At 46.2% G+C, this 15081-nt stretch overlaps 1 protein-coding gene across 3 annotated transcripts; it reads left to right on the forward strand.

Moving 5' to 3' along the window:
- Window positions 1-1063: 1063 nt before the first annotated feature.
- Window positions 1064-14517, forward strand: LOC121594520 (DE-cadherin). Of its 3 annotated transcripts, none has more exons than XM_041917852.1 (3): window positions 1064-2790; window positions 3172-3822; window positions 6830-14517. In XM_041917852.1, exon 3 carries the CDS (start codon window positions 7023-7025, stop codon window positions 11676-11678), a length of 4656 nt encoding a protein of 1551 aa, XP_041773786.1. In that variant the 5' UTR covers window positions 1064-2790; window positions 3172-3822; window positions 6830-7022; the 3' UTR covers window positions 11679-14517. The 3 variants fall into 3 exon arrangements, with proteins under 3 accessions (XP_041773786.1, XP_041773785.1, XP_041773784.1); XM_041917851.1 differs by having other exon boundaries at window positions 1064-1212; window positions 1395-3822; XM_041917850.1 differs by having other exon boundaries at window positions 1064-1212.
- Window positions 14518-15081: the final 564 nt, after the last annotated feature.

Consider the following 15081-nt stretch of genomic DNA (forward strand, 5'->3'; position numbering starts at 1 on the left):
TGTTTTAATACGAATCTTCAATGTGAACCATTTGTACAGAAGCAAGTGATATTTGAGTAATGGTCGATGGTGTTGATACCCATGTATTTGACCATAGATTTTTGCTCGGAAAGTTAAAAGGCTATATAGGTCATGATTAGATGAAGCTTGTCGAAACACACAGCAAGAAAAGGACAGCAATATAATGATGAATTGTAATACGCTATCTGGCCGGTCTGGTGGTACAGTCGTCAACTCGTACGACGTAACAACATGCCCGTCATGGGTTCAAGTCCCGAATAGACCGTGCCCCCATACGTTGGACTGACTATCCTGCTATGTTAAGGATAACGCACTGAAAGCCAAGCTCACTTTCACTAGTGGGTACAGGCAGGCCTTGACCGACAACGGTTGTTGTGCCAAAGAAGAAGAAGAATACGCTATCTATTGAGCAAACCAATGAGGCAATGGAGCATTCGTTTTTTTTCTATGGATATTTGATTTTCCGGTCGTGTAAGCTTAATTTATGGCGCTTGGGTTGTCACGCCATCTGATGGTAGGAGGTCAGTGGAGCTTAATTATAATGGAGCCTAATCGATTTGGTTTTTGAAATTATGTTTTTAGATGTGATCAGTTTATTATGCAGAAAAAGTCACCAATAAAACGATGAATATAATAAGGCTTCTCTTAACCAAAACTCTGAAGCCCCGTAGCTTTACTTTTTTTAGTCGTTTAGCATTAATCAGTGTTGCGTGAGTTGTGTCGTATGATCCTTCAGATTTTTGAAATTTATCTCTTTTTACCATTTCGGTCGCTTGTTACATATTAATCGTTCTTTAATACATTTTCAGCGATACACTTTGCTGAAAGTACTCTGGGAGATCTCTGTAAGCCACAATCATCATTCATTGACTAAATTCGTGCGTCAACCGTTTTTTCCGTTAATTTAAAATGTGATTTGAAACATGCGCGTTCTTGTCAAATTTTGTATAACGAGCTAACCTGACCGAACCTTGGAATGAGCGAGACAACTGTCGTGCTGTTTGGGCTGTTGCTTCGCGCCAAACAGAGACAATCAGCGATGAGTAGGAACAAGAGAGAAAGAGAGAGAACGTAGGAGGTTCAGGAATGACAACTGTTAGCATCTCTCTTCGCTCGCCAGATCTTTTGGTCTCCAGAAAGTTGAACCGAACGGACGTGCGTGCGTGTGTTGCGTGGCGTTGAATTTGAAACGTAAGTTGCTCTATTGTTTGTTGATTAACCGAAATTTGAATTTGTTGGGTGTAGCGCAGAGGGAAGAGGGGATTGTGTGTATAGTGAAACAACTACTTGCTAGAGTAGGGCTTCCTGAAGCGTGCCAACGTTTGTGTGTGTGCGTGTCTGTGTGATTTCTACCACCATTCTTCTTCCGCCAGTGATTTCAATCAGCGACGATGATCTTCTTCAGGTGAACGTGGGTCGAAACACATTTCTCCCCGCTGGAGCGTTGAACACGAATCAGTGCAATGGCCGTATGTACGTTGCGCGAAACGAAAATCAAATTGTGTTACTCTTGAGAGAAGGAAGCCTCATTTTTTATGCGTTCTATTGCCATGATGGTGGTGGTGGTTTTGTGATCATATCAACGGTGGTGTAGTAGTAGCCACCGGGGTGGTTGTGCGGTGGCGTGCGACGAAGGCAGGTGGAAAAGAATTGCGAAAGAAGGTGAAGCGACACGACACGAAGCAGGCGTACAAAGCAACCGGTGATGGCGCGCGCGCCTGTGTGTGTGTGTGCGTCTGTATGTGTATGTGTGTGTGGTGTGCATTCTATAGGTAAAAGCGCGTCGGTGCGGTTGATGGTAGAAGAAGAAGAATGGGCCAGGTAGAAAGGTGGGAAACTAGTTTCTACGGTCGAAGGTGGTCGTGTGTGGTGGTGTGTTTAAAGCTCTTTTTCGTCGGTTCTTCTTTCTCTTCCGCTCCCGTGTGTACCTTGGATGCGACTTGGTGTTGGTGTGGTGGGCTTGCTCTCCCCCCTAGGGCTTGTGTGTACAACAAAGGTGTGCGGCGAGCGAGAGAGAGGGGAAGAAATCGACGCGTTAGTACCTGAGAACCGGTATTTTGGAGTGAAGAAGAAAAAGAAGAAAAAGGAAGCAAACAAGAAGCTGTAGAGCTAAAGCTGCACAGCGCTTTCTTTGTGTGCGCTGTGTGTGAATGTGAAGAAAGAACGTGAGCTAAAGAAGCTGCCTCTTGTGCTTTTTTAGAGAATGTGTGTGTTTACGCGTGGCTCTGTGTTACCTGTGCTAGCAAATGCATAAGAGCATAAAATATGTTTGGTGTGGCTACGTTGAGCCCGTGGCGGTGGTGTTGCAAATAATCGTTAAACCCGCTGATAACTGCACAATGTTACTGTACTTGTGCTTACGGAAGTGTGTTTGTCCAGTGCTCTTCCACTATCAGCTCGAATGCTCGTCGCGATCCATCATAACACATCGAAGAAAATCGAAGCATAATAATCATTTTGAGTGAGTGAGAGATTGCAGTACGCAAGTGTTCCGTGTATCGATCATCACAAACCCGCCGAGGCTACAAAAGGTCGCCACCGTGTATGTGTGTGTGTGTGTGTTGTGCTAGTGACGTAGAGCACAAAACAAAAACGTATTGTTTCTCCCTAGACACACGACGATGACTCATCCGCGCATATGTCCAGTCAGAATTCATCTCAATAACGTTACAGAGTGTGTAGTAGTAGGCGCTTCTCGTTCCTTCTCGTTACAACGTCGTTGTCCGGGTGCAACTGATCGTCTCCATCTTGGCATGCCGTTTTGTGGAGGTCTTGTGTCTTTCTTGGCCAAAAAAAGATTAAATTCCTTCCAACGACAAGGGGCCGTCATGGAAAAAAAACAAAAAAACAGAGCGTTAAATTCGAGGTCAATTCCCTCGAATTAATCGACACACGCTGCGTTTCGTGTGCACGAAACTTGAAAGTTCCCTCTCTGTGTTGTGTTCCTATGTGTGCGTGTGTGTGTGTGTTTGTTTGAAATGATGTTTTGTTTATGTCGCTGCCATTGCTTCGCTTGTTTTGTGATGCCACTGTTGCGGCGGGCCTTCCAACAATTGCAATGATTCATGTTTTTGCTTGCGTGTGAGCGAAAAAAAGTGTCTACGCGTGTGTTTGTTCTAACGTGTTTTGATTTTTGTCTCATTTTTGCAGGATGTTCAGCTTAAAGTGAAGTGTGCTTAGCAACGGAAGCAGTGGTTACTCTTGGAACACGGGAGAGTGGTGCAATGTGAAAGAGCAAAAAGCAGGAGTATTATTCACCCAACGCTTAAGTGATCGGTTTTTGTGCTCGAAACACATATACACATACGTGCGAATATTGCAGCTACTTGGAAGAGGTATGCTGACCATCTATGTGACCCCTTTTAGTGAGTGATTACAGCTACTACTGGGCCGTGCACGTGTGTGCCGCCCCTTTCCGGCCCTGTACGTGAGTGGAATAAGTGAAATCTAAAGCACACACAGGCGCAAAGGCGCCAGCAGCAGCAAAGCGACGACGACGACGACGACGGTTGGCCACGTTTACCAATAACGATCGCCATTAACGCCCAGTGCAGTGCGACCGGAAGTGAACTAACTGCATACGATCAGGTTTTGTCGCGTTATCGCAGTGTGTAGGTGTGCTACTACAGTGTAGTTCGTGTATGAATCGTTCTTAAAGACAGGAACAGTGGAAGTCAACAAGCAAACAACACAACACAACACGACGACGACGACACCGTTTAAACTTCCTGTGACCAGACGGACGTCGTGATCGTGTGAACGAGAAGATCTAGTGTGCACGTTCAGGCGAGCAGTAGAAAGGTAAACTGGGAGCGCCCTTACCCCCTCAAATAGGGATAAGATGACTTCTCTCCATGTCTCTCTCTCTCTCTCTCTCTCTCTCTCTCTCTCTCTCTCTCTCTCTCTCTCTCTCTCTCTCTCTCTCTCTCTCTTTCCTCTTTGTTGTCAACAAAGCCATTTCTCTCTGTGTGTGTGTGAGTGTTCCGGTGGTGGTACCGGAACACGCTGGAAGGGACGGGAAGTCGAGCGACGATCCACTCGTTCTGCTTTGGTGTGCTCCATTTTCCATGGTGATGATTTTTGTCCCGTATAGTTGTGTAGAGAGGCCGGAAGTGTCGGGGCTAAAAGTAGATTTGAAGATGGCAAGAAGGTTAATCCTCATTTCGCTCGCCGCTGTGTCTGTTTGTCTAGCGAGATGTGTGTGTCGTTAACAATTTTTAAAGCGTGTCAAAAGCCATCCGGTCAGCCTGGGCGTTATTTGTGTTGAGTGACAGTGTTGTGTACATAATGTTATGGTACCTAAACCATGACAAACAAATACTTAGGTGGATGACCCAGTCCAATTAGAAGATCTTCTATGAGTTACGGTGGTCAAAGTGTAGGTAGAGAGCTGAATAAATATTGTCTAATTAAGATGATTTCACCGAACGATGTTGAGTTCATTGTTGAAATGAAGTCATTGGAGGTTGAAAATTATATTATCCTCTGCTTGTAACTCGATCCACGTCATTGGTTTGTCGTCACATATAATCCAATCTAATAGTTATCGATCGTGCCCATTTTTTCTATTAATGAACTTGCCATGTAACGGTTTGTTTGAATCTGAATTTCTGCTTCGTTAAATTGGTTGATAAAGAAGCTTGATCGAAACGACATCCTTCCTTGCACATGTTCAAAAGCTCGCTGTTTTTGAACGAATAACACATCGCTTATCAGCTGAACGTGCTTGTTTGTACATGTGTGTGTGTGTGTGAAAACAAAAAAAAAAACATCGACAAAACAAAAGTTAATTTTAATGTTCAGTACGAAATAAAACAGACTTCCTATGGCATGAGACTGACCAGGTCACGAAAGATTAAATGTCTTGACGTTAAGGTGTAGGCACGAAGCGATACGGTTTAGCCGCCATTACAAAACAAAAAAAAATGACGGACGACGTGTCTGTCTGCACTACTAATTCCGTAAAATATGAAGCAGAAAAGGAATGATGGATTAGCCCATATTTAATTAAAAATCGATTCTCTAACCTCATCAACTGATTCATTATAATCAGTGAAAAAATAAGTCCTGAATATCTGCAATCTTTTTTAAAATGAAATAATTATCACCATCGTCGCCATTGCAGAGGAAAATCAGTTGCCTAATTCAAAGAATGAAATCCATCCTCGATTTTGCCATAAGGTGTTGTGCACTCATCCGCCAATCTGACTGGTGGTGCTGGGGTGAATATTCCTAGAAAACGCCAACAAAACTGATAAGATAACAGTACAACCTTGCCGTAATGTAATGGTGGTTGCAGTGTAAGCGACTAACTGCAGGCATGTATCAAACATCGTCAAATGAGCTTTAATTTTAATTGAACTTATCTTTGCTGCAAAGTACTATGACGAAATATGTTCTATCACTTAGAAGAACTGCACTATACACTGTTCATTTTCTAACAAAATATGATTTTCCTACAATTTAAACAATCGCTCGCACTTTCACTCGAACAATGATCCGCACACTGCTGGTTCTTGTTACAGAATGGCTTAACCAACTACCCATTTTCTTGTTTTCAGTCCTTCCCAGCATAAACATCTTATCAAATTTGATAAAACAATAAATTCGATTAGATTAAATTAAATTAACGTTCATTCGAATGGTGGATTTGTTTCTAAAAAAATCCAAGATAAGGTAATAATCCCAAGAAACAGTTATATCGCGATATTGTTTTTTTCTCTTGCTCTTTCTTAGAGGGAAACGATGTGGTCAAGATATTCAAGGAAGCAACCAAGCTTCCTTCGCTTCAAACAAATGCCGCACATACACACATAAAGCACAGAACAGCGGGAGAACTCGGTTGCTGCTGTGTTTACAGTGCAATATGTATGAAGTTCGATTTAACGATGTTTGTTGCACCAAGCGAAGGAAGAAGAGCAGAGGAGATCGATCGGCAGCGGTATTGTTGTGTTTTGTTGAAGCTGTAACTTGTTTATCTCCTGCACTTTAGCTTCTAGCACTACTTTACTAAACGCAGCACCTAGGGGCCCCGCGGGAACGATGGGTGTTCGGGCTGGGTTAATTAGCCGTACCCAGGCGGGAGTTGTTCGCTCGTAAAAACTGTCGTAAACTTGTTTCGTAATGTTTGACCCAAGTGGCTGCACTGCATGCAAACCGCATCCGGGTGATATTTTGCATCCTTGAGACAGAGAGAAAGAGAGAGAGTTTTATTTCATACAAAATAATTGAGCAAATAATCATCATGTATATACACACACACGCCTAGGTTTTTACCTATGACTATAAGAAACTTTAACGACAGTACGCTCCAGGAAGTTTATATTTGAATATTAAAATTGTAGGCATTTTAATTGAGAGACTTTTTGTTTTATGGACATTCCCATAATGTCCTTGGTTTAAAGCAACACAAGCTATAGCTCGAAATGATCAACTGCAGTTGATCTTCAAAATAACCAACTATTTAATATTTGCTTCACCTTATTTTGCAAAGCATCGCTTGATAACGTCTCCGGTATAAGTATAAGGAAGCGAGGATGCGCTAGCTTTGCTATTAGAAAACAGTTATATTGTTCATATACCTAGTAGCATCTTCCGCGTGTGTTGATAAGAGATGGTCATTAAACCTTTGTGTGGTTGCTGTCGGGAGCGCGCTGGGTGCGTTAATCAGCCTCATTATACATGTTTCATAATACATCGCTTACTCTTATCAGCAAAGATAGAGAGAGAGATGCCTTGGGGACAAAACTCGCTCGCTTATGCACGCATTAATGACTTATCATTTTTCCTTTTTTTTAACATCTTTCAGATGCACGTTCGTCGATTGTTTCTGGTATCTTCTGGGCTGCTCGATTGACAGAGTTCTGGAGCACTCACGAATCGGTACAACGCGTGTAATCCGCCGATCAACAAACAAGTAACACAAACCACACAACGACACGAAAGGACGTTTGCGGGGAGCCGTCGGTGAGCAGTCAGCCCCTGCAAAGTACTCCCATGCCATGGTAAGCCGAGGAGGCACAATGCGTCAACCGATGGCGCTATTTACTTTACTCGCACTAGCCACGTACGGCCTCAGCTTGATGTCCACGGTAGCAAGTGTGGCAAGCAGTAGCAGAGGCAGCACATCACAGCAAGCGAACAGTGCCGCTGAGCTGCATCGATTAGGTGGTGTGAGTCAGCTGTATGACTACCGGCGGGAACTATTATTGGCCGGTGGAGAGCGAAGGAAACGTAGTGCCTTCAGCACACTGTACGACACGGGCAATACACTCAGCGTGAACGAATATGGCGGTGGGCCGGTCAGCAGCGGTAACGTCGGTAGCGGCAACGGTGGCTCTTCCAGAGAGTCCTACGTTGGACCGGAGCTTTTGCGTGACAATCGCAAACCCAGCTTCGTCGAGTGTGACAGCTACAAGCCGATGCTGAAGGAAGAGCAGCCCGTTGGTACGCCGGTACTGCGTGTGACGGCGACCGATCCCGACCCGCGGCAAACGATCGAGTACAGCTTCGTGACAACGCCCGGCGAACGGGCACGCTTTCGGATCGATAAGAGCACGGGAGACATCACGACCGCTCACATCTTCGATCGAGATGAGCCGATCCGCGAGAAGGAGATCTACATCACGGTTCGTGCGACCGATAATGGACGACCTCGGTTGGACGATGTGTGCACTTTCAAGGTGACGATTCTCGACATCAACGACAATCCGCCCGTGTTCGATAAAGTGCGCTACGAAGAGTCGGTGACGAAAGACATGAAGGCGAACCTGCGAGTTGCTACCATCTCGGCGACGGATATGGACGACGGTGATAACAGTATCATCAAGTACGAAATCGTGCAGCAGAACCCAGACAGTAGCTACTTCAAGATTAACGAGAACAACGGCCTCCTTACGCTTACGAAACCGGTCGATCGTAGCCCCGGGCAGTACTATTCCATCCGCGTGCGAGCGTACAATGTCGATCCACAGGGTGAGGCCGTGCAGGATGCGGAGGTGGATGTTAAGGTACGCGTCGTGGAGTCCAACAAGCTGCCCCCATACTTCACCAAGGTGCAAGCGGCTGCACTGGTGTTGAACGAGACATTCAAAAACTACACCGAATCGTTGGCAGAGTTCGAGGCAGAGTCCAACATCCCCGAGAAACCGGAAGTAATCTTCGAACTGATCCAAGGTCGTGCTGAGCAGACGAACTCGAAAAATACATTCCTGCTGGAGCAGATAAACAATACTGCTTCGATCAAGCTGGGAAAGACACTGGATTATGAGACTGTGACGGAGTACACGCTGACAGTGAGCGTCAAAAACTCGCACGATCTTGTGGCGGAAACTGTGCTGAAGATTAAGGTACTGGACGAGAACGACATCATTCCAGTGTTTACGGAAGTGACATCGGGTACGATACCGGAAGATGAGCCACCCGGCACGCCTGTGATGCAGGTGCGAGCATACGATCTGGACGGCACACCGGCCAACAACATCGTCTCGTACCGGTTTGACGATGAGAACCAACAACTGTTCCACATCGACAGTCGAACGGGAAACATCACGTCGCGGGTGGAGTTCGATCGAGAGGCAACCGATTCTTATCATTTGAAAATCATCGCAGAAGACAACTCTCCGTCGGCGCTGTACCGCAACGGCAAACCGAACAGTATCTCTCAGCTGTTTATCATCAAGATCTCGGACAAGAACGATCACCAGCCGAAGTTCGTGAAGGATCACTTCGTGGCTGAGAATGTGCCGGAGGATGCGAATATCAACACCGTGGTGATTGAAGTGACGGCGCTGGATCAAGACACGGCCTCGCTCATCACGTACAGCATCATCGAGGGCAATGTGGGCGATGCGTTCAAGATCGATGAAAACACCGGCCGTATCTCGGTAAACAGTCGCCTCGACTACGAGACAATCCGTGAGTACATGTTGATTGTGCAAGCGGACGATGGGATCTTCCAGGACAACGCAACAGTCTCGATCAAGATCGAGAACGTCAACGATAATCCGCCGCGCTTCATCGATCTGCGCAATGTGACGATCCAGGAAGAGACCATTCCGCCCGGGTGTATTATGACCATCCAGGCGTATGATCCGGATATCGAGAACCGAGATGAGCCGCAGCACATTCGCTTTTCGTTTGTGAAGGAACAGGAGGATCTGCTCGAGATCGATGATACCGGTTGCCTTCGGTTAAGGAAGGCACTGGATCGTGATCCACCGCAAGGCTTCAAGAGCTGGCAGTTTATTATCACCGCGACGGATGAAGATGGTGCGGGCAAGAAAACGCCAGCGACTGTAAACATATTTTTGGAAGACATTAACGACAACGCACCACGGCTATCGAATGCAATGCCTGTCGTCTGGGGCGAGAATCGTTCTCCTGGTTTGATCGTACGACTGACGGCAGAGGACGTGGACGAGGCGCAGAACGGTCCACCGTTCCATTTCAGTATTGATCCGAATGCTCCGTATGAGATCAAGGAACGGTTCCAAGTGCAAAACGACGAGCTGTACGCGTTGGTTGAGTTCGATCGAGAGGAGCAAAAGGAGTACCGAGTTCCAATCCGCATTAGCGACTCTGGCGAAGAACCCATGAGTGACGTCAGTATCCTGCAGCTGGTGATTGGAGATGACAACGACAACGAGATGAGACCAGGCGAAAGTCGAATCTTCGTGTACAACTACAAAGGAGAATCACCCAACACGGAAGTTGGACGCGTGTACGTGGACGATCCGGACGACTGGGATCTTCCAGATAAGACGTTCATGTGGGATGATGCTACCCGTCATCAGTCGGTGGACTTTTTCGACCTAAACAGGGACACTGGTATGATCACCATGCTTCAAGGTACACGTGGGGGAGATTATGAGCTGAACTTCCACGTGATTGAGCAGTCGAGTCATTTCCCGCGCCATAATGTCACAGCCAAAGTGACAGTAACGGTGAAAGAGATCCCAGAGGAAGCCGTTGATAAGAGTGGATCGATCCGATTCCATAATGTAACTGCGGAAGAGTTCGTATCGCGCACACCTGGTCAGCTCACAACGCCCAAAGATCGGCTGCAGGCGAGCATTGCAAACACACTCAACGTTAGCCGAGAGAACGTGGATGTGTTCACCGTGTTGAAGCGCGACAATGCTAACGGTACCTTCCTGGACGTTCGGTTCTCAGCCCATGGCAGTCCTTATTACGCACCTGAACGTCTCAACGGAATGATGGGCTATCGGCTCCGTCAGTTGGAAGAGGACGTAGGCTTTTCGGTGCTTATGGTGGGCATTGACGAGTGTATCGAAGAAGGTCGCAACTGTGAGCTATCGTGCAAGAATACGCTCTACAAATCGAACGTCCCTATCGCGGTATACACCAACACCAGCTCGTTTGTGGGTGTGAATGCCTTCGTACAAGCAGAGTGTGTGTGTGAGGCTCCATCACCGTCGCTCACATGTCTCAATGGAGGTTTCTTGGTGAACGATCGTTGCTCCTGTCCCGAGGGCTTTGAAGGTCCTCACTGTGAGATGCTTGGCATTGGGTTCTATGGCAGTGGATATGCGCTTTATCCTCCGATCAGTCCTTGCAACATGACGCGAATAAGTGTAGAACTGTCACCACAGCAGGAAGATGGCTTGGTGATGTACATCGGTCCACTGAACTACAATCCTCGCCTGCCTGTGCAGGACTTCTTGGCGTTGGAGCTCGTGAAGGGACTCCCTGTGTTGCTGCTCGACTACGGCAGTGGTACCATTCGCATCGAACATCGGCATCGATTCCCCCAGGGTAAGCCATTCACCGTAGAGATCGTGCTTCAACCGCAAACAATCGAGATGATCGTCGACAACTGCAAGCTGTCCACGTGCATGAGTCTGGATGCGCCAAAGGGACCAAATCGATTCCTAAACGTGAACGCTCCACTGCAACTCGGAGGAGCTGCCGTCAACCTAGACTACCTCGGATCGCTGTTCAACTGGACGTACGTGCCACAGGACAAGGGTTTCAGTGGCTGCCTGCGCAATCTCACCATCAACGAGCGCACGTACGATCTCGGTCTGCCCAGCCTGGCAAAGAATGCCGATCCGGGTTGTCAACGCTCGGTTGCGGTCGCCGTGTCGTTTGGCATCGATTCCTACTTCCTCATTGCAATCATCGCGTGCATAGTGGTGCTGCTCATTTTGCTGCTCGCCGTCGTCGTGCACAAGAAGCACCAGGACGGCTGGCATGAGAAGGACATGGACGACATCCGGGAGACGATTATCAACTACGAGGAGGAGGGTGGCGGCGAACGGGACGCCGAGTACGATCTCACCGTGCTGCAGGGTCCGCCGATCTATTTAGACAAACCGTACGGCAGCGAGCTGCGACAGAAGGAGGCAAACACCGAGGTGCCCGATATTGGCGCGTTCCTCACCGACAAGAAGGACGCGTGCGACAAGGATGCGGACGCGTATCCGATCGACGATGTGCGGCATTACGCGTACGAGGGTGACGGCAACAGTACGGGCTCGCTGTCGAGCCTCGCTTCCTGCACGGACGAGGGTGATCTGAAGTTCAACTATCTATCGAACTTCGGTCCACGGTTCCGCAAGCTCGCCGACATGTATGGGGAAGAACCGTCCGACACCGACTCGAACGTGGACGATGAGGAAGGGTGGAGGATATGAGACGAACGCACGGGACATGAAGAAGGTGTGTGATAAAAAAACGAACACAACTGTGTGCACAGTTTATGGGTGAGCGTGGAATGGAGTGAACGCGATCACGAAAGCATGCAAGAGGGTGTGTGTATGTGTACGGCAAGCGTATGTATAACCGTTTTCCTAATCAAACCTAGCGATAGACGATCTTGTTTTCTCTCTTGTGATGATCTTCCGTTCGGTAGTACTGAACCACCGTATCTCAAAACATGCAAACCGAAGAGGACAATCTGCTGTAGGACAAACACATAGGTATTCTAAACGTACGCCTCGAAGCGCAAAAGTCACGTTGGAACGAGAGAGGGGACGGTGTGTGCTGGTTCAGCTCGTCCGGAATAGTATTTTGTCTGTTCTGGGACGTACGGATTTTAAGCAAACAGTAAACATCGATTATGTTCCTACGGGCCGCAAACGTTTCTGCGGAAATTGCACGAGTCATCCTGCTGCCCTATATCAGGTTAGTTGAAATAGTTATGAGCACACAAGAGTTAAAGTCAAAGATGTATAAGGTAGCAACATATTTATGCCTTCTCGCAGCATTGCGCAGTAATATGAGCTTGAGCGTGCAAATACTCCAATTTCTTTGCTTCTGTCATTTCTGCTTCCTCATCTCCACGCGGATCTCGCCATTAGTGGGTGCACAAATCCGTATTACTGCTCCCCCAAGTGAGTCAAATGTCATGACTCCGTGAGTCAGCTCTATTTCCACGCAAACGTATCAAATCCAAAAGCTTGCAACGCTTCTTGCGAACTCCCCGGCCCTACTCCCTGCTACTGATGTGTGGTACGCGTGGGTGATTAATAGTGCAAACCTCAAACTGGAACATTCAGACCAACGCGAACAAAGAAGGTTCCTTCGCTTGCGGGATGTTTTTTGTTGTTGTTGTTGTCCAACATAAGGGAGAATTTCCTTTCGACACCTCGCGTGTGCTCGCTCTCTCTTCTACGCTTTTCTTCATACTAATGTTATTGATTACCTTTTCCCCCCACTTTACTGTCTTCGTAAAGGCTTCTCCAAGACCTTAAGCCGGTTTTTTTTGTGTTGTTACTGTTATTGCTTTTTGGAATCAAACGGAAGGGCTCGCACGACGATGACTCATAATGTGCAATCGGCTCGTAGTAACGGTGCGATATCATCGCCATCGGCGCACCATCGCACATACACACACACTGTACAAGAGGTGCGATGATAGAGGTTTTTGCTGCTTTCTCACCTAATTTTAGACCCTTTAGTGTAGTATTAGCGGCGCGGCACTAATAGAGATGATTGTTCAGGACTATCTGCGAAGAATGAAATTCAACGACTAGGAACTATGGTTTAGAACTTCTCAAAACCAAGGAACGGATGCTTCGATAGGAAATGAAGTAATAGTGTGGATTCTTCCGCTTTCCGTTCGTTCATTTTAGGTTTCGTTATCCAAATTATTTTTTGTATAAGATTATTTCTATTCCGTTACTAATTTTTAGCTTAAGAGATAGTATCGTTAAGGTTTAGGCGGATTAAATCGACAATGTGGAGAAGGGGGACACGTGAACATTTACTGTAGCAAAGGGGGTATACAACATGTAACCGAATATAAGACTTTTACAGAACGAAAATCAAAAGAAGTAAACATTTTCCAATGTGCTATCGAGAGAAGAGGAGTGATGGTGTGTGAGTGCGTATCTCAACGGTATTCATGCACATCATGCTTGTTGAAGAGCAGGTTATTCTAGCATTAAATAGAGAATATGCGGTGAAGCATTTAAGCATTTAAGGAGTTCTCACGGATCACGACAGCGGAAATGGAAGATATTCGCTAAGGTTAGATAGTGCTTATAAGAGGTGAAGCAGGGGAAACAAAAGTGTGTTATTTTAATTAACAAGCGAACCAATCAAAGGCAAACACACGCGACACACAGAGCCTTAGGATTGAGGGGAAAAACAACGTATTTACATCTGACCGAGCATAATGTGTGTACTTCGAGAGGCCACAATTTTAAAGCCAATTATTTGATACCGGAGCGAAGGAGAAGGTGGAGCACAGATCGAAATATGCCTTACAAATGTACCATAGCAAAACGGGAGGGAAAACGAATAATGTTGCCTTATTCAGCTGTGTGGCAGCTCCACTGCCGCGGTGCACCATTTTGCATTCAAAGTGTCCTCGCACAACGGTTGTGTTAGCACAGGGGGCGGCAGGCAAGATCGAATCGAAGTCGTATATATTTTTTGTGTATTTATTAGCTAGATGAATCATATAACACGGCGGCAGCTCTTAAATAACGTGATAAACCGAAGGAGCAAAGATTGCGAACAAATAGGGGATGTTGTAGGTTGTATAGAAGGAAAAAACTGAAAAGGGAAAGATCACATGCGTGATGAGCTATGAGATGTTGATCTCGTCCCCGAGGCGGAGACGCAAGACGAACAAGCGAACAAACAGTCCCGGAAAGTAGAGGAGTGTGTTCTTCCGTGCTTTTAGTTTACGTACGTGTACAGTCAACGATTTTAATTTTGTTCTTTGCTGCTAGGAAGAAACGTACTGTTTCAAAAACAAACAAAAAAGAAAAGTAGAAGAACACATTATTACGATTAAGAACATTTTGCTAGCAATCCCCCCACATTCGAACCCCACATAAGACACAGAGAGAAAGGGTAGTTCGCGTTGTATAGCATCGATTTTAATCGCGTAAAAAAGACACTGTAAAAGAAGCAAAGCAATGACGACTGTGGCAATGTGGTGATTTGTTTGTTGCATCTCCTACCGTCGATAATTTAAAACAAAACCTCTCAACAAACGGTTAGACTGCCTAAAAAAACAAGTAAAAATCTTAGCTAACATTCCATACATTATTAGTTCGTTTTTGTTCGCAATCATTTATGCGCCATCCCTACTCTCTACCATTCAGTATCGAAACGAATGCGCCCGTTTTTGTTGGGCTGTGGTTCGTGCGAAATTTAGCCAGAAGTTTAGAATCTCTTACACATATAGACACTTCGTTTTCGTACCATATATATCTCTCTCTCACTGTCTGCCGGGAATGTTTAGTTTTAAAGTCTGCCTTTTATTCTTTGGGACAAATCTCACTACAGCACACTCCAAAAGGGAATGAAGCTAGTTGTGTTTTAATGTTGCTTCTTGCCCGTTGTTAGGTAGTAATGTAACGAGCAGCAGGAAGGAAACGAGTTGATTTTACAATAGCCAACCCATCATCGGCAGTCTACCATCGCTTTCCCATTGTGTAAGCCTAGGATTCGATCCGTGTACGACAAATTGTGCATTCTCCAATAAATCGCACTATGTTTGGTTCCTCGGGAATCACGACATAAATGGGGGGAGATTTTATTTGAACAATAATTGTTTGGTGTTCTTTTTTTCTGTTTTCT

The sequence above is a fragment of the Anopheles merus genome, chromosome 2L (genome assembly GCF_017562075.2).
Source record: "Anopheles merus strain MAF chromosome 2L, AmerM5.1, whole genome shotgun sequence".
NCBI lineage: Eukaryota > Metazoa > Arthropoda > Insecta > Diptera > Culicidae > Anopheles > Anopheles merus.